The 20,590-nt window shown below is 39.9% G+C and overlaps 1 protein-coding gene across 3 annotated transcripts in view; it reads left to right on the top strand.

The window, feature by feature from the left end:
- The window catches only part of LOC149237762 (protein NARROW LEAF 1-like), a 69,232-nt gene extending 50,168 nt beyond the window's left edge, over positions 1–19,064 (top strand). For all 3 annotated transcript variants that reach the window (XM_089372786.1, XM_089372787.1, XM_089372788.1), the window contains exons 4-6: positions 16,470–16,710; positions 16,809–17,309; positions 18,179–19,064. In XM_089372786.1, coding sequence (XP_089228912.1) covers positions 16,470–16,710; positions 16,809–17,309; positions 18,179–18,624 — 1,188 coding nt within the window. In that variant the 3' untranslated portion in view covers positions 18,625–19,064. The remainder of the gene's footprint in view (positions 1–16,469; positions 16,711–16,808; positions 17,310–18,178) is intronic.
- Positions 19,065–20,590: the final 1,526 nt, after the last annotated feature.

Here is a 20,590-nt window from a genome sequence, read left to right on the forward strand (position 1 = left end):
TCCGGGCAATTCCTCCACCTCATTAGATGACTCCTGTGGACCCAAATTGGCTGAAGTTGGAATCAGTTGAGCAAGCTTATTTGATCAGTTTCATACCAAACTGTCTAGTTTGGCATGGAACCAATTCAGGCATTGGTTTGTTAGAAATTAAGGTTAAATTCAATATCAGTTTTAGTTCAGCTGATTTTAAAACACTAGTTGTAGTATGGCTTGCTTTTTTGGTCAACCAAGATTTAGGAGGTTTTGCATTGAATTAGGAAAATTGAGATGCATGATGGCATGTTAGACTGTCCCTAGTTGTGTTGGTTTGTTGAGATTGAGACCAATTTTGGTTTGTTTGCTTCCCCTAACATTCCATTTATTGATTGAGATTGCTTTTTAGGTGTTTAAGAGGGAAGAGATGTTGCCAAGATAATTGATTTTTAGGTGTTTAAGAGGGAAGAGATCTTACCAAAAGATAATTACCTTCCCTCTAAACCTAAGTTGTAAGGAGACTATCACATTGAATATGAAGGGAATGAAAAGACTGAAGTAGGTTCACTCTCTCTACATATAAATAGTTTGGTGAATTGGCAAATGATTTATTTCATGTCTTCTCCTTTGCAAGTAAATGGGGGTGTAGTCCATTTTCATTATTTCCATGGAAGTTTCATCCCATGTTTTGAAAGCAATAGACATTTAGTTTGTAGGTGGAATGATTAGTTTGCTATTGAACATTTGTGGCTAGAACATGATGCATTCATGTTTAGAGCAATGTTTCTTGGGGATGCATCCCCAGTGGTATAATATGCATTCCTTGAAGTCAAGATGCTTGTGTTTAAAGGAGAAGATAGGCCTTGGGGATGTTCATTGTCGAGGAGGGTGCTATCTCATGGATGTCTTGAATTCAATAAGGGTTTCCAGTGCATTCCCTATGTGGTTTAACAATGTTAATTTTAGGTAAGTTCTATGCTGAGAGCAATTTACTTCAATTTTTCATTTATCTCAATAACAAGTCCATATTAGCAATCACATCAGCATGATAGTAAAGTGCAGATAGAACATTAAACATAAACATCAGAAAACAAGCCAAGACAAGAGGACACAAGATGTGGTGTCAGCCAGGGACAAACCCCAATGTGGGGAAACCCTTGATCAATTATTTTTATATTCTTCAATGGTTCAACAGAGAGAGAGATAGTCCATATACATCAGAAGTCAAAATTTTGACTCGTCAAAATAAGAGCAGAGATCTTCTCTAAGAAGATGACACATGAGGTAGCAGGTCTGAACTCAGGTGAAGGCATACTGCTTCAACTGATTCTCCAAGGTGATTCCATCACCATGCTGCACCCATCACTGTGCTGCATCCATCCAAGCTATATGCGACACCATGCTGCACACATCACTGTGTTGAATGGCTGATCTGAACGAACTCCAAACAATCCTAAGACAACAACCCCATGGTAGTCTTAGCTATGGTGCTATGGCCTACGGCCTAGCACATAGCAACGTTGAAGAGAGTGTCTTCAAAACATCACCAATGCATGTGATACTATTTCCTCTCATTGCACACAAACCATGAAGGAGCATATATATATATATATGTACCGAGACTTGTTGTGATATCACTGATATACATATTAATATAGCAAGGAGGCGATCCACATACTGTGAGATAATGCTGTATACACAAAAATGCTGAGATTGATATCACATAAATTGTGACTATGTGAAGAATGAATCTAACCCAGAATTCATATTAATACAATGCCTCTTTTCTGTGCCATCCATCTGAGGACTATCTTGACTACGTCTTTAATTTACAAGTATGCCGAGAATGATACAAGCACATAGCTCCTTGCGTCCTTCTATCATGCGTTGATCACCATGAGACTAACTTGGGTACCCATCCGACGTAGCAGTCAAACCCTGAATAGAAACCTCTCTGTGGTGCGGATATGGGTCTTCCTATTGTTGCGTTTGAGGGTCTCTTGTAACAACGAGTAGACCTCTCCTTAGGACAGCGGATTGAGGACCCCTTGGACATCGTATAAGAGCTAACGCTATGCCTGTGGTTAGGGCTTGTACTGACAGTAGTTAGGGCACATAAAAATCCTCCTTAAATTGCGGCCTAGTCTCGTCAAATATTGCGGATAGAAGACTGCGTCTAGGGCACCAACTTGTGACACTTGATAAGACTGCGGTTAGGGCTTGTCAAGGTCCCTTCTTTCCAGCGAATACCTGCCTCCTTTTGCTGCTTATGAAGCCCTCATTGACTGTGTTCTAGGTGACAAGAACAACAACATTAGACCTGCGTTTTGGTCACTTCCTAGCTGTGTTAAGGAAGCCTTCTTCCCTGACTGCGTTTGGGCTCTTTCTGTGACATCGTTTAGCCTTCATGACTGCATATTAGATTTAGGGCATCATTAGGGCAACATAGAGCCTATAACACTCCCTTTAGATCTCTCCTTCATCAAACCCAAAATAGAATGAAGAGAGAGATCACAAGAATGAGTGTGTGCAAATGACTTGAGTACCTCTTCTATTTATACTAAAACGTGGAGGACAAGAGGGGGTAATTTGGTTGCTGGCCGACCTTTGACGAATTGTCACAGAACACAAATAAAGTCATATCTCCATGAATACATATCGGAATCGGATGATCTTTAGATCAATCCTACACCTCTCGACGAGAGGAATCCAAGAAAAATATCAATTGCCATAAATAAGTAGACCCACATGGAGTTTGGCCCTAGTTACCAATTTTAACACTCACTCTCAACTAGGGAGAACTCCATCTGCTAATCCATACTATTTCAACTATCAGTGCCCTGCATTGCTCTGCTCTTCTCTTCTGAACTGAAGAAGAAGAAGTGATCGAGAATGTATCATACCATCCTCTACTGACTCGAAGTCAGTCCCACATAAAAGAGAGTGTCTCATACCACTCTTATTGATCTGAAGTCAGTTCCAATTAAAGAGAGCGTATCACACCACTCTTACTGATCCGAAATCAGTTCCAAAAGAGAGTGAGTTATATCACTCTTATTGACCTGAAGTCAGTTCCAATTGATCCCAGATCAATATCATCCTAGCATAGGGAGTACGGTAGTAACACGATGCGTCCATCGATACTACTATGGTCCCTATCCTCATTTCCCTACTCATTGGCCAGATGAGAGGTATTTCCCATGAGTCCCATAATGCATGGGTAGGATGTCTTAGCAGGAGAAGGATGAAACACTCATTTTGCCTACATGTCGCCAGGGGTATTCTAGGGGAACGCTGAACCACTCACCCTGTACACAACAAATCACTAGGGGAAGGTTGAACCACTCACCCTATGATGATATCTCGGTAGGAGAAGGATGAACCACTCATCTTGCCTACATGGCAGATCACTAGGGAAGGCTGAACCACTCACCCTATGGTTGCTCATCGCTCCAAGAAGTACCCCCAACCCCCCCGGAGCTCCTAGAGCTCAATGTCCATATTACGCTGGACCTTCAGGAGAGAGTCTCTCCATGATTCCTAGTCGTTCTCGGAAAGTCAAGAATTTGACCTTTCCCAGGGGCTTCATCTAAATATTGGTGACCTGCACATCAGTCCCAGAGTGATGGAGCCTTCTTGTTCCCCGTTGTACCACATTCCAGATAAAGTGGTACCTGATGTCTATATGCTTGGAGCGACCATAGAACACGGGATTCCTCAACAATTGAATGCCCCTTTGGTTGTCACAAAAGATCACGATGATATCCAATATGTGTCCAAACAGCTCATTGAAGAGCTTCCACAACCAGACAACTTCACGCGAGATCATACTTGTAGCTTATGTATCTGGCCTCATCGGTGCTCAAAGCAACCAACTTCTGCTTCCTGCTCATCCAGGATATCGAAGCGGAACCCGAAGAGAACCAACACCTAGAAGTGCTCTTGCAATCCTCCACATTGTCTGCCCAGTCAGCATTCGAAAAATCACCCAACCTTATATTTCCAACAGTGTATCTCAATCCATGAGAGATTGTGCCCCAAAGATATCTCAAAAGATTCTTGGCACCAATCCAATGAGGCTCAACCATATATGAGCTCAACATGCAAAACATATATCCGGACGAGAGTTCACCAAGAACATTAATGCTAGTATGAGTTTATGAAACTCAGAGGCATTTCCCAAATCATGTCCGACATCATTACTGCATAACTTCTTAAAGTTCATCAAGGTAGTCACGGGCTTGCAGTTCACCATTCCAAACCCAGAATCCAACTCCCTCTTACTTTTGCAAATGAGAGGGTTTGCACTTGTTAGAAAGAGGTCGTCCTCACAAGGTGCTAGTATGAGAGGTCTATCATCCACAACCTTCAAGAACATGTTTGGATCGGTTTCACTCCTAGTGAATCTTAGCTTTATCAGCGAGCTATCAATCCTCTCATATCAAGCCTGGGGTGTTTTCTCTAAATCATAGAGAGATTTCTTCAATATGCATACATGAGATTCCTGATCATGAATCTCAAACCCCTCAGGTTGTTCCAAATCTGTGGACTTGCTACATGAGGGGAATGGTCCCCTTGTAAGTTTTTCTTCGGTACATCTCGGACATGTACCTCTATGCTCTTCTTGAGTTCAGGCATTCCTATCACCACATGACTCACATCGGGTAGGGCCCCATTATGAGCAAACCTCAGGTGCTATAAAAAAGATGTGTCAACTGAAATGGTCAACATTGGACTTTCAACAAGTTGATACAAATTGCCAACCCTGAACTTCAAGAGTAAAAACCCCTTTTTCAAATACATACCTTTCCATTGATGAATGCCACCTTGAAACCTTCGTCTTCCATTGCCGAAATGGACACCAGGTTTTCTTGAGATCAGGTACATAAAGAACTTCTTGTAAATGTCGTGTTACTTTCATTCAATTGAGGAGTAACATTCCCTACACCCTTTCTGGGATAGGTGGCATTGACTCCAAGAATAATCTTCATGATTGTTTCCTTCTCTATTAGATTAGAGAGCGCTTCCCTGTGTCCGTTGAAGTGCCTTGAAGCACCACTATAAATATACCACTTTTCCAAAGTGTTTGGAGGAGAGGTAGTGAAGAGGGCTGATATAAGGTGATACTCTTGCTTATCCGAAACAACATTTGATTCTTCATACTTGGAGATCCTTTGTTTCTTGAAGAGTTGGCCATTTCCTTGATGACCTGCATTCCTTTTTCCTTTTCCATTGTACCTGTCATTCCTTCGATCATTGAGGATGCCCCTGGAATGATTGTTATCATCATCAAGTGATGTGTCCCTTCTATTCAGACACTCCTTCGCATAATGGCCAAATTTATTGCACGCAAGGCATTTTCCTTTCCTTCCACCCTTGGTGTACTTGTTCTTTGTAGCTGGTGCAATTTATAGAGGCTTAGGGATTTTATCCTTTACTGAGGAACTCATGGAGCCTTTTCGTCCTTTCCAACTGTCTTAGGTGATTGCTCTTTCACTGTTGCTTGGGATTTGTCTTCGCCTCTACTTCGATACCATGTTAATTTTAGGTATGTTCTATGTTGAGAGCAATTTACTTCAATTTTTCATTTATCTCAATATCAATTCCAGATTAGCAATCACATCAGCATGATAGTAAAGTGCAGATAGAACATTAAACATAAACATCAGAAAACAAGCCAAGACGAGGAAACAAGTTGTGGCGCCAGCCAGGGACAAACCCCAATGTGGGGAAACCCTTGATCAATTCTTCTTATATTCTTCAATAGTTCAGCAGAGAGAGAGATAGTACATATACATCAGAAGTCAACATTTTGACTTGTCAAAATAAGAGCAGAGATCTTCTCTAAGAAGATGACACATGAGGTAGCAGATCTGAACTCAGGTGAAGGCATACTGCTTCAACTGATTCTCCAAGGTGATTCCATCACCATGCTGCACCCATCACTGTGCTGCATCCATCCAAGCTGCATCCAACACCATGCTGCATGCATCCAAGCTGCATCCAACACCATGCAGCACCCATCCAAGTTGCATCCAACACCATGCTGCACCCATCACTGTGCTGAATGGCTGATCTGAACAAACTCCAAACAATCCTAAGACAGCAGCCCCAAGGTAGTCTTAGCTATGGTGCTATGGCCTGCGGCCTAGCACATAGCAACGCTGAAGAGAGTGTCTTCAAAACATCACCAATGCATGTGATACTATTTCCTCTCATTGCACACAAACCATGAAGGAGCACAGATACACACACACACACACATATATATACCGAGACCTGTTGTGATATCACTGATATACATATTAATATAGCAAGGAGGCAGATCCATATACTGTGAGATAAAGCTCTATACACAGAAATGCTGAGATTGATATCACAGAAATTGTGACTATGTCAAGAATGAATCTAACCCAGAATTCATATTAATACAGTGCCTCTTTTCTGCTCCGTCCATCCGAGGACTATCTTGACTACGTCTTTAATTTACAGGTATGCCGAGAATGATACAAGCACAGACCTCCTTGCGTCCTTCTGTCATGCGTTGATCACCATGAGACTAACCTGGGTACCCATCCGAGGTAGCAGTCAAACCCTGAATAGAAACCTCTCTGTGGTGCAGATCTGGGTCTTCCTATTGCTGCGTTTGAGGGTCTCTTGTAACAGTGAGTAGACCTCTCCTTAGGACAGCGGATTGAGGACCCTTTGGACAGCATATAAGAGCTAACTCTATGCCTGCGGTTAGGGCTTGTACTGACAGCAGTTAGGGCACATAAAAACCCTCCTTAAACTGCGGCCTAGTCTCTTCAAAGATTGCGGATAGAAGACTGCGTCTAGGGCACCAGCTTGTGACACTTGATAAGACTGTGGTTAGGGCTTGTAAAGTTCCCCTCTTTACAGCGAATACCTGCCTCTTTTTTCTGCCTACGAAACCCTCACTGACTGCGTTCTAGGTGACAAGAACAGCAGCATTAGACCTGCGTTTAGGTCACTTCCTAGCTGTGTTAAGGAAGCCTTCTTCCCTGACTGTGTTTGGGCTCCTTCCATGACTGTGTTAGAGTCTAGGGCATCCTTCCATGACAGCGTTTAGCCTTCATGACTGCGTATTAGATTTAGGGCATCATTAGGGCAGCATAGAGCCTAGAACACTCCCTCTAGGTCTCTCCTTCATCAAACCCAAAACAGAATGAAGAGAGAGATCACAAGAATGAGTGTGTGCAAATGACTTTTTTCCAAGGAAAAAAACGGTAACCTTTTATTAAAAAATTAATGAAAAGTTACACAAAGCAGATGCATTGAAGCATTCCGTAAGCTGCCACATGGGCCCGAGTGCTTTCGCACCCCACGCAACGTTAGAAGACTAACGTGCACAAAGAATAGGAAAAGAGAAAGAGAGGAGAGAGAAAGAAAGGGCAAAAAAAAGCTGAAAGTCTCACGCTTCAAGCTTTTCTCCCCTTTTTCTTTTCAACCTTGCGCCACTCTCCTTGTGTGGGCTCGATTGAAGCAATGACTAACTGTGTTTCTGCATTCTGAGTCCCTGTTTCTTTGTCTGAGTCTGAAGTATCTGAATGGTGATGCCGTTTGATGCCTCCCATGCTTGGATCCATGCTTGTCATCTCTGCCTGATTTTGGTGATTCTTTGTGCTCTTGTTTGTTGATGTAGTAATTTTTCCGGAATCTGAGAACAGATGTTCCTGATTGTTTGCCGTTGGGGTCGCTGCCGCGGTATTCTCCCCAATAGGATCATCATGTTGTTCAGGTGGGGCGTTAAGCTCCCCCTCATCCTCTATTTCTTCTTCTGGATTCACTGTGCATTGCCAGCCTCTTGGTTTGTGCACTTGTTTCTTATTCCTTCTGTTTTCTCTTTTATTTTGCGGACAGTTATTATGTAGATGTCCTGTTTGCTGACAGCCTCGACATCTGAAGGCCGTGTTTTCATAATCAAGAGGCTGTTTCCACTGAGAGTTGTTATGGATCAGAATTATATTGTCAGGAAGCCCTTCACTGAGATCAACCTCCACACAGATTCTGGCGAAAGTATGAATGCATCTTTCTATTCTTTCCACATCATGCTTGATGAATGAACCTATGGCATTCCCTATCGCTGCAAAAACGTTAGGAAACCAGAAATGTAATGGTAGATTGTGGAGCCTGACCCAAACCGGCATTTTGGAAACCACCATAGTGGAGGGGTCAAATCCCGGGAACCAGGGGGTCATGAAGAGTCCAGCATTGCCCCAGAACCATGGCCCCTCATGGAGGGCAAAATCTTTTTCCTTAACCGAGTCGAATTTTACAATAAAGAAACCCTTGGAGCACAAATGGATATCACAATTTGAGGTCCATGTGGAGAAGATCCATTGTCTTAAAGCATCTGTTTTAGGCCAAAACCCGTTGAATCTGCATATGACAGCCAGTGAAGCAAGATCAGAGTGAAATTTTTTTACCTCAGGCAAGTCGATTTGCAGAGCAGGAGTCTGTGATCTTTGCTCCACAATGTAGGGACCAGGAAGATCTGGAGATGGTGATGGCTTGTTTTTGACTTCCCCCTTCCCTTTGACAGCATCTTTAAAAGAACCAATGCCTTTAGGGCCTGAACCAGAGCTTCCTCCTCTCAACCTTGTGTTTATAATGATGGTTGAGTCTCGACCAATGCCATAGTGCTGTACTGTAGAATTTTCCTGCAGGATTTTACCTGCATGTATCAGGCTTATCAGATTTGATGGGATGCCCAAATCTGCTTGTATTTCATCCTTTATATTCTTTATCAGCTGTCCTGTCCAGATTTGCTTGCAGATAGTTTTTCCTGACAGGGTTCTGATGAAAATTTGGGTTCGATCCTGTTCTGGGTCCTTGAGGGCTAGCTTGGATTCTTTACCCCCTGAAACTTCTGCTATGCTCCTGTTTGGGCTGTCGCTTATTTGCATAATATGCTCGTCGAGCCCTCTGTTACAACGCAGCGTCGAGGTGGTAAGAGCCCAGATCTGCGCTGTAAAAAGCTTAATAGACTCCACGCACCGCGGCACCAGATCCCTACTCCCGCCCCATGCTTGATCTACAACTCTACCAATTAAAATCCGCCCTAGGACGGGAGATCGACTCCACAGCGCATCAAGATGGGGCTTGGGAACTGCCTCTCTGCCATGCCAATGTATAGCATTCACGTAGGCGAGCGTATCCAGAAGAGACCAGGGAAGAACCTGCTGTTTTGGGGTGCAAAACTCCGGGCAAACGATTTCTGGTGTCGCCCTGAGATAATCTATCTGCAACCTGACAGAGGTGAAACACACCGGTCGCAGATTCCTTTGGTTCGAACCGTAAAAAACCCTTTCCTCAGCAGATCCGGCCCCGGACCAGAAGAAGCCAGCGGGATCAGAGTTTCCAGCGGCCAGGCGTCTTGCCGATCCATAGCAAAGCAGTTCTTTTGGGGCCGCGGCGGCGCAGAAGCTCTCCTCTGAAACCCTAGATCCATAAAACGCCTCCATCGCTCCTCCTTCCCGTTGTTTTCAAAATCCGTGTGTGCAAATGACTTGAAGACCTCTTCTATTTATATTAAAACCTGGAGGACAAGAGGGGGTAATTTGGTTGCTGGCCGACCTTGACCAATTGTCACATAACACAAATAAATTCATATCTCCATGAATGCATATCGGAATCCGATGATCTTTAGATCAATCCTACACCTCTTGACAAGAGGAATCCAAGAAAAATATCAGCTGCCATAATTAAGTAGACCCACATGGAGTTTGGCCCTAGTTGTCAATTTAACAAACAAACCCCCCATAAAGTAAACAAAAGATTTGTTTTCAAATAAAATAGGGCATGTTGCACTTTTAAAAGCCTCTCACTCCCACCCAAAGATTTAAGTGTTCATTTTGTATCTGAGGATTTACATCTCTTGTTTGCATTGTTTGTATCATTTATGATGCATCTAAGAAAATAAATTTAAAACAGCCTTATAAATTTCAAGTGACTATGTAAGTATATCATTGCCTTTTCATCTTGATCTATGAGAAATGCAATGATTCATCCATTTGAATTTCAGATCATTGGATGTTGCATTGCATTTATTTTAATTTTGTGATAATCTTTAATAAAACTACTTTTTAATATTTTCTATAAATAAGTTCAAAACATCCTTTAAATTTCAAACAACTATGTAAGTATATCAGTGCCTTTTCATCTTGATTTAGGAGATAAACAATGATTCACCAATTTGAATTTCAAATTTGTGATAATCATTAATAATATTACTCCTCTTTTTATATTTTCTATATTTTTCTAATTTGGGGAAGATCATCTTGCGCCATCCCCCTCTCCCTATTCCCTAGCCCCCAAACCTTGGCAAAACACATTATTAGAGAGACAATATAGCTTTATCACCAAGAATTTGTGAAGTTAACTCTGAATCCATCATCATTATATACCATAATTTTGTCTAGCTATGTAAGAACCCCGGTTTGACAAACATATACCAAGTGAACAAATATTAGCAAATTGGATCTTTGGGAGTAAATAAGCAATGATTTTCTAAATGAAATAGTTGGTTCTTTTGCATATCGTTTGAAAGGAATTCCTTCAAGTTTTTTTGCATATTGTTAAGGGAATTACTCCTTTAATCATTTGTTATATTCTTATATATTTGTTGAATATTCTACAATAAGCACAGTAGAAACCATTCTTCTGATCTGATAATTACTATCTAATGACCTTCAAACAGTTTATCTCATGCTACTGATATCATTGAACAATTATACACAAAATTTCAACAATAAATACTGCAGAAACAATAAAGATTGTAATGAGATAGCCATGCACAATAGAGAACAAATTTTCCCTGGGAAACCCAAACTTGGGAGAAAACCCAGCAACTCTTCTTCTAGGAGAAATTATTCTTTAGCAAGGTATACAATCCCAATTTTTTAGAAATCTGTGCTAAAAATCCAAGTCCAAACTTCAGTAAAATTCGTCTTCTATCTGCTCCCATGTATGGCTGTTATAAGATGTGATAAGTGAGTGATCAAATGAAGTGTCATGTCATATATATATATATACAAGTTGATTAGGTGCATTTACCCCAAGGTACACGTCCCTTCATAACCTGGGCGGACTTGTCCTTTTTGAGCCTACATGAAGCCCAATAAAAAATCAAATTTTAATTTCAATTTTCATAAATCTTCTATGCCGACTTAGGAGTCCTCTTGGTAACACTTGTTGCATCAGGTCTCAATTTCTCTACAAAGTTATTTAAAAGGCCTGTTTCTATGCACACATTTGCTTGGCCTCTAAGTTCAATTTATATGGATGTTTTAATCTGCTTTATGGAGATATGAAGAAATTACCTGTGATGTTGCATACATGGACATTGGACCCATACTCATACATGGTAAGAAATTAGTATTTAATAGCCAGAAGATTATGCTAGCAAATCTGAGGGCCTAACATGAAACATCATTACATTTCCATAGGCCCAAACAGAAATGTGTGCTACAACTTTGTTGAATTCTTGATTAGGATCTCTGTTTTGTCCATTGCGATTAAACTCATGTACAGAGTTTGAGAATTAGCTTTAAGCGAATGGCTGGTAAAACAATATATGAAATCCCTCAGAATAATGTGTTAGCTGGGAAATTTAGATTCCAAGCATATATGCCTATATCAAGTGAAGCTGTGTCACCTTGTGATGGATACTGAGAGAAAGTCTCTTGCCTATTTTGGTGCAATTACAGACCCCTATAATGCTTCAAAAAAGGGTTGTTGAGTTTAACATAAGGCTTTTATCTACTCAAAAAAAATCTGCAAAAGTCAGTTGTCATAATAATAAATAAACATGGGGTTATATGAATATCTATGATAGGTGAACCCTCGAGATTGATTTTGACATACCACCTTGGGAGGAAGGGAAAGAGAGCAATAGATGCCACAATAGAGAGAGTCAACCAAACCATGAGTGGAACATTGAAGACAGTGATCTTTAGTTAGTGTCTGAACCCAAGCGGGAGCCTCTATGCTAATTCATCATTATGAAGTCACCAATATTGTGCTCTGACAATGTCATTTGGAAAGTGCGTTGAATTAAAGAGGAGTTGATTGGTCTGAGGAAGGCTGCTTGGAGCTCTGAACAAATATTCTCCTAATGTCCAAGTTCGATAAACTTCTAGAAGAGGGGAATGATTTGGTGACCTTCTCTTGTCCACAGAATTTATGGGCAGGAGAAGAAAGAATATTCCCTCAACTAACATTGCCTCAACTGTTGGTACTGGAACCAGTATGCAAGTTGATTGTGGGATGTCTTGAGTAATTGTGCATTATCGAATTGGTATGTTATTGTGACAACATTGATGTAGCTATAGGCTCACCTGACAACTGATTGCAAAATCAAAGGCATAGAAATCACTGATAATTTTTTAATGTTAAATTAACATGTCAATCAAGGCTTTAAGCTATAACTCAATATCTGCATTTTTAGCATTTATAACATAAACATAATGTACAATAAATAATCTTCTGTCTGCCTTCATGGTTGATGTCAGAGTTAATGAAGTGCTATCCTCCTTTTTTGTGTCAGCTGTGAACTGCAACCAGCCACCCATGCTTTGCAAGAGGAAAACAGTGCACTACCTTGTCTTCATATTCACAAGTCAATGGGTACCCCTTGTGCTGAAGAATTGAGCCAGTATTGCATTAGTGACCAACACTCGGTCCAATAGAGATCAGGAAGCCAATGCTTCTGCTCAAATCCTGGCCCTTCTCTCATAGATCAAGCCTCAGAGCGCTGGCTCACCATCATACCAGGGCGATAACTAAACCCAAGTGATAAGAATCAACCAACAACAAAAAGGCCTCCCAAACCAAACCTTTATCTCAAGGGTGAAAATAATGACTGTTTAATTCACTAAGCTAGTATGATTACTATTAGTCATACCAAAGCATATCAATACAAATTCCTAGAAGTTCTATCCATAAGAGATCCTACCCCTATCACTGATGGGAGAGGAATGGAACCGTTAAAATTCCATAATAATTAAGTACACTTTATGGGAGTGGCACAGAATAACCATATGCCCTCACATCAATAAATGCTCCATAAAAAATTACAAATATAATCCTCACAAGCCCCATTGCAATGTTTTTCCAATGTTAAATAAATTTTAATAGTTCCACAGTTTGCTGCAACAAATAAAAACAATATGCATTGTCATGAATCAGTCTCCCAACATGAGTGCATAGAACTAATACCATGGTCCTGAAGGCCTAGCTCCTAGGTATTTTAGATTAGGGAAGACATCATGGATCCAGTAAGGTCACAGAATTTTTTTCAAGTAATATTATTCCATCCCAGGGTGAACTCAAGGCTCACTGTTTCTCGTGATCTCCTTTCCTGTCAACAGGCCGTATAGGTTGGGTTTGTCCCTGGCCACTGACGTTGTCAGTGTGGGACCTAACAAGCCCTGTAACTAGTTATTGATCTGTAAACGGTGGGCCTATAGCCTATCCATCTCATCAACATGAATGCTTGTTGCAAAAGGAATTTCTCTGTTCTCTGCAAACATTATTAGACTTCCTTCAAGCGTGTGTCTAAACAAATACCAATCAAATAACAGAGATTTTGTTCTGCCTTCTTTCTCTCAGCACACTAACATTCCCTGCTTTCTAAGAATGTATATGCAGCGCTTTAATAAAATCCCACTGAAAATATAAATTCCATGCGTAAGGGATATTGCACCTTCCTCCTTATATAGTCATTGTTATGGCTACAATTATGCATCATATCCATCAGTGTATATTCTTATGCCAATAAGAAGCATATCCAGAATGGAAATTAACCAGCATATAAGAAGCAGAGTGGAATCACAAAGGGCAGAGTGCAAAAGGCATAGCCAATAAGATAACAGATGCCTTTTGCGTGTCTTTTTTCTAGTGTTGAGTTATTGTTTTGATTGTAGCTATTGAGATTCATATTGAGCTGTCTAATTCTTGGAGACTTATTCATCCCATAAACTATTAGGTACCAGTTAAAGAGAGTTCAGGGAGCAACTCAAAATCTTGGAGACTTGTCCACCCTATGGGCTATTGGGCAATTAATTAAGGAGAATTATCGAAGTGATCTTTGTTTGAGATTTGATTTGGACTGTTGATTGCTAAAGGGCGATTTTGAATGGGACCTCCTAGGGTTTTTCAGATTTTGCAATTTGCATTTTTTTCATTGTTGTAAGTTCATCAGTAAAACCCTGAAAAGGATATGGTAGTGATTTGAGTCTTTCGAAGGTTTCTTGCTCGTGTTTTTGTTGAATTTTCAGCATTTTTCCTTATAACTTCTAGATTTGAAGCTAATGAGCATATTGAGTGAGTTGGTTTCCAAGTGATTTTGTGATGTAACAGGTCTGGTTCTTTTGGTGCTCGTGTCAGATTTCTGTTTTGCAGGAAAGGAGACACTTCGTTTTACTGTATTTAGAAACTAATGTGTTACAGGTATGACACCAAGCCATGATAAAATACAAAGACAGACAAAATTGTCAACTATGTGTCTATGACTTTGCATAAGTGCAAACAAATCAAGCTGCAGGGTTCTCCAAAAGAGGGGTATGATCACTGTGATGGTCATTATCACCAACATGCAACAAGATCAGTAGCAGTTCTATGCTTTGTTGTTAATGGAGTTGCGTTTTACTCTTGCTTTGAAGGCTGTCCTCTATCCTGATGCGGGTGTGGCACTACAGAGATATAGGGTCATTTATGTTATTTTTTAGCTATCATTGTGGGCCAATAAGATCAGAGGTCCTATTGGTTAATGATTATGATGGAATATGATATGGAATTGTTGCATTTAGTACTCATTAGTGAGGAGATCCAACCAGAAAAAGAGGTCTCAAGTAGAGTCATTATTGAAGGGAGAGTCGTTCATGTCAATACTCCCTGGGTGGGATCATGGAATTGTTGTCCTAGCTCTGTCATGTCTTTATAGTGCGTTGTTCTGTGGATGATCTTTTTATACAGGCATACTTGTATTCAATATAAAATATGGTAATTTGTTAATGTCTAACAAATGACCAAAAATATGACAATAGGACTTGCAAGTACAATCAGGGAAAACAAAGCTGCTGGAGTACTCTAGGCTACACAAACCATATAACAAAACAAGACATGAAATTCATAATCAACATGAAAGAAAGAGAAGAAAGAGTGCAAGATATCTGTGAGAATTTGGTCGACATCGGAATAAACTTCCTGCAAATTCAAATGCCAAATAGGTATAATTGCCCATAGTTTTTATTTGCTGGTGTGTTGTACCGAAGGCTTGGGTGCAGGGAATACACATTGACATTTTTTATTCCTGGTTGTAGCTGGGTCCTGGGTGATGCCTCTGTAACTGTTTTTGACAAGTATAATCCAATTTGAATGGAGAAGGAAAGGAAACCAATATTAGGGGAGTCTGTGCAGGGTCTAGCCACATGGTGGCTATGAATGCTAGCTTATAAGGTAACTTTTGGGTAGTGGGTTTTGGTATTGGACTGTAGTAGTTTTGGGTGGAAAGCCTTTAAGACAAGGAGGTATTTATCTTGTGATAAGTGTGTTTTGATGTACCAATTTTAAATTTAGTGTGTGGTTAGCATGCACTAGTATGTCTTTGTTTTTGCAACAGTGTGCTGTTTTATGGTGGGAATTAAGGATTTCTGTGCTCAGTGGCCTATAGATCTGATCCAGAACTTTATAATTGGCAATCTTTTTATCAGAAAAAAGGCAGCACAATGAAAAATCTTAACCACTAAGATTTCTTGTAGCAGATGCTTTTCCCGGTTGCAAATTTATCACAATTTTGTTCCCCATCACTTTTAATCCCAGATATGCTATCCAAGGTCCGAGTATAATGGATCACTTTTTTTGTAGGTTATTGAGTTGTTGTCTTAATGCTTGTGTTGATGGCTTCTCAATGCAGATATTGTCAGATTGAATACTTGATACATTCATGTTGCTTTAGTTTTGTGAGTTGTAGTAAAATATGCAGCGTTTTCTTCAGCTGTCATATGTGTATAGTCACCACCGAAATTTGAGATTTCATCACTCATCTTAGTTTGACATTATGTTTTATTTGATGCTTTAACTGTACCATGTACTCGACACCTTTGAAATGCTGAACTGCTTTCTTCTGTAAATTGCTTTTGCTGAACAGTAACTGAAAATTTGGCATTTTTACTCTTTATGATATAGATTAAACTTTAAAGCAAATGCTTCTCTATCAATTTTAGTTATATTTCCTATCTACGCATCTCACACTTATTAGCTTGATGCTATTTCCTATTGTTATATCAGGCAAAGGATTTTTCCTATTGTTATTGTTTATTATCAGGCAGAGGCTATTTCCGATGGTTTTCTATGTATTTTGCTTGTGATTTCTGCCTATTTGTTTGCAACTTTGCATGTTAGGCCGTGATAAGTTTTTATTTAATTTGTTGTTGTTAACAGCTCTCATTTCCTTCTTCTAAACCTTGTTACAGGTTGCAAGCCAAGAAACATATGGAACATTGGGAGCCATAGTTAAAAGTCGAACTGGCTCTCGTCAGGTTGGATTCTTGACAAACCGTCATGTAGCAGTTGATTTAGACTATCCCAACCAGAAGATGTTTCATCCATTGCCACCAAACCTTGGTCCTGGTGTCTACTTAGGTGCTGTTGAGAGGGCAACATCATTCATCACAGACGATCTGTGGTATGGCATTTTCGCTGGCATGAATCCAGGTTATCTCCAGAACTTCAGAATCTCATTCATGGTGTACACCTTAACTACTTTTAGAAAACATGTTCTTCTAGTTCTAACTTGGTTTGTTTTGAAACAGAAACATTTGTGCGAGCAGATGGGGCTTTCATACCTTTTGCAGATAGCTTTGATGTTTCCAATGTTACAACTACAGTGAAAGGTGTTGGAGACATGGGTGAAGTCATGTTGGTTGACCTACAGGCTCCTGTTGGGAGCCTCATTGGTAAGCAAGTGGTGAAAGTAGGAAGAAGTTCTGGGTTGACAAGAGGAACTATAATGGCATATGCACTTGAATACAATGATGAAAAAGGCATCTGCTTTTTTACGGACTTCCTCGTTGTAGGAGAGAATAAACAAGCTTTTGATCTAGAAGGTGATAGTGGAAGCCTTATACTAGTTACTGAGGAAAGTGGTGAGAAGCCAAGGCCAGTTGGAATTATATGGGGTGGCACAGCAAACCGTGGGCGATTGAAACTGAAGAATGGTTCTGGTCCTGAAAACTGGACGAGTGGTGTTGATCTTGGCCGTCTGCTGGACTTACTTCAGCTTGACCTGATCACTGGTGCTGGAGGTCTTCGAGGTCTGAACTGGTCCCTGGTTTCTGTTTTCTCAGGAGATTTATTACTTTTTTGACAAGCATTGCACATATTTGAAGGAAATTATAATGTTATGCTTTTATTGCTCTATGCTGGTTTTATTTTTTATTGGCAGTTTTCCAAAGTAGAAAAAGGGTGATTGTATTGTGCATTATGTTTAAATTTGAACCACAAGCGTAGTTTCTTGAATCATGCCTTATGAGAGTCAGGACTCAGGGCGATGTATTTGCATTACTTATATCTTGGCTGCTAGTAGAGGCAGCAAAAGTTTGTATCCTACTTGAACTGGGTTTTTAATTATAATAGGTTGTTCAGTTGGGATTAGGGAGATGTCTTGAGATATCTTATGATTGATGTTTGATGCTTTTCTATTTTTTTTAAAAATAATATGTGTTGTGGGTTAAGCTTAAGAATGCGAATGTGTATGTATTGGATAGGTAATTAAGAAAGCATGAGGTATGAATGCATTTCAAATGCCGCAATGGGTTTGCATATTTTGAGAGATATTTAGAGGCATTTCATAGCTCAAGTAATTCTCTAATTATTTTCATGTTTGAAATGGAGGAGTTTACAGATTTGACGAAATGATTGATATTATATTTTCTTTGTTATCCGTAATTTGAACAAAGCATTTTTTCTTTCACCCTGGATGATGATGAAACACACATCCTCTACATTTCTTTGCTTGCCAGTGATTCATCTTTATAGGGCAGGGCAATGCGATTTTGTTTCTGAATGCAAGGTTGGACCTTATGATTACAAATAATTTTTCATATACTTTAAGATGCTTTGATTAAAGGTTCGGACTTGTAGAGGCCCCCTGAATAACCATTTACTGCTTCTACTATTGCAGAAGCTGTTGAGGAACAAAAGCGGTGGTCATCAGCAGTGGCCATTGATTCAACCGTTGGGGAGTCGTCTCCAAGAGGGTACAGAATTGGTCCCTTGACTTTGGCTGAAAAGGAGAAAACAGAAGAGGCATGTCCACTTATGCAGTTTGATAATGATGACATGTCCAGCTTTCATACACAGCATTTGGGTCTCCAGAGTGGAGCTGAGGTGACCCCAATATTTAGGCAGTCAGAGTTCATGACAAGATTGGCTGAGCCTTCAACAAGTGTTGAGCACCAATTTATGAAGGATTTTCATAGATCACTGGGCCATCCAGAGCAGGCCAAAAGTCCAAAGTGTGAGAACCTATCTGCACTTAGGGATGGGAAAGATGGTTCCAGCGAGGACATTTCTATTGGCTTGCATCTGGGTGACCGAGATGCAAAAAGAAGGCGTTCAAATGCATAAATGTGTGCTTCTCCGAGGATGGAATTTATTCCATGTACAAGTAACTAAACAACTGAAGTTTTGGCAGTGCTAGCACTCAAATGGGAAAGCCAAATGGAAATTATATAGCAGTCAGCATTATTGTTCAATAGTCACATAAACTAATTTTTGTCTATTGACATGTTCCATTGCTTGTGTCAGTCAGTTTCTGTTTCCCAATTGCCATCTTGGTTTGTAGTTATTGTTCCTTTTATGTCCAAGAGTTTTTCTCTTATGAATCACGTAGGCAAAGAGAAGGAAATCAAACACATAAATGTGTCTTTGAGGATGGAATTTATTCCATGTACGAATAATTGAACTGAAGTTTTGGCAGTGCTAGCACTCAAATGGCAAAGCCAAATGGAAATTATGTAGCTGTCAGCATTATTGTTCCATAGAGTAACATAAACTAATTTTTTTTCCCTTGACATGTTCTATTTCTTGTGCCATTTCTGTTCCCCGATTGCCCTTGGTTTATATTTATAGTTCCGTTGTGTTCTGTCCAATAGTTGCCTCATGATTCATATTCTATTTTCCTTCTCATATCTAAGTTGTAATACAGCTGAAGTTCCAGTTATTGCAGGTTAAATGCACTGTATCCTTTCAGACTGTGGCATCAAATAGTCAAATTTAAGTTTGGCTATTATAGGGAAATCCTTTCTTCACTGGTTATGAAGAATCTAACTTCTAGTCTATTCCAGCAAAATAATCTTCTATACAGTCAGTCAACCCAACTTATTTGGTTCTTTAGGGAATTTTTTTTTCCAAAATTCCCACATTTGATTGCACAGTAATTGTAGCGGAGCAAAGTAGAATGTTTCAGGGCATCAATTTCAAATGGTAGCTTGCCTTTCTGCAACCTTAGGCAAGTATGATACTTGGAAGGTACAGTTGACAGTTTGAACAGTATGATGTTTGATACACTTTTTGCTCACTTATTTTCTATTTTTATGATATGGAAGGCTGTTTCGAGAGAATTTTAACTGGACATGTGGATTTCTGAAATTTATCTACAAGCTCCTCCAGTACATCTCATGAAACCATAATACCATTTAGAGGCTGTTGGAACTCTACACTGCCACCCAACCTTTTCTGATTTATGAAGTCCAAAGGAGTAACAATACATACATTCCAAACGTTTAGTGCCTTCCTGACTGTAAATTGTAATCCTAACCAAGGTTCTTACATGTACATCAAAGTGATTCATGGAGGTGCAAGCTTGATCAACAAAGCAGTGCCAACCAGATATGTTAAATGAATTCAATTTCCATGGATCGTGCATGGCTAGAACTCATTTTTTGAAAGAAGCACATAATCTCCAACCAACATGAAGTTGCTCTTGGCGATCTTTTAGTGATCACTTAGGAAAATCAAATTGCTTAATATTGCCACTTAGAGTAATTATTTTCTTGTTCCTACCAAAAAATGTTTCACTATGGCGGATGGCTCAAGTTTTACTAAAGGTTGAATTTTGCAGCATCATTGTGGGGAAAGGGGACCGCGGCCAATAGAGCTCAATTCCTGTCAAGTGTTGGATGGCTTTCAGCGGTAAAACCTAAAGACCACCTTCAGGTCAAAAATTTCCTTAAACAAGTTTATGGTTGCAGAATACACAATGCTTAGCAGGATGTACACAATGACCTTTTTGATAAGGGAAAAAATGGCTGCCGCTTCTTTGAAGGTTATATCACATCCATGTATCTTAGCAATTCCTAAAGGGGAAGGCAAGAAGATAGCATTGCTGTGCTGGAAAGCTGGGCTTAATTCATATCCTTTATGTAAAACCCTAATATGGAAAAGCATTGTTGGTTGCAAGGACTTTGATTGCCGGAGAAAATAGCACTAAAGAGCAATCTGTAACAGCAACGGCAGTTGCTATGATCCATGGTGATAATGTGTAAATATTGAATATAGTGCTATATATAATGTTTTAGTATTTACATGTAAT

This window comes from Pinus tabuliformis, chromosome 8, assembly GCF_031772625.1.
Source record: "Pinus tabuliformis cultivar Carrire ecotype Pingquan chromosome 8, CPIR1, whole genome shotgun sequence".
Classification (NCBI taxonomy): domain Eukaryota; kingdom Viridiplantae; phylum Streptophyta; class Pinopsida; order Pinales; family Pinaceae; genus Pinus; species Pinus tabuliformis.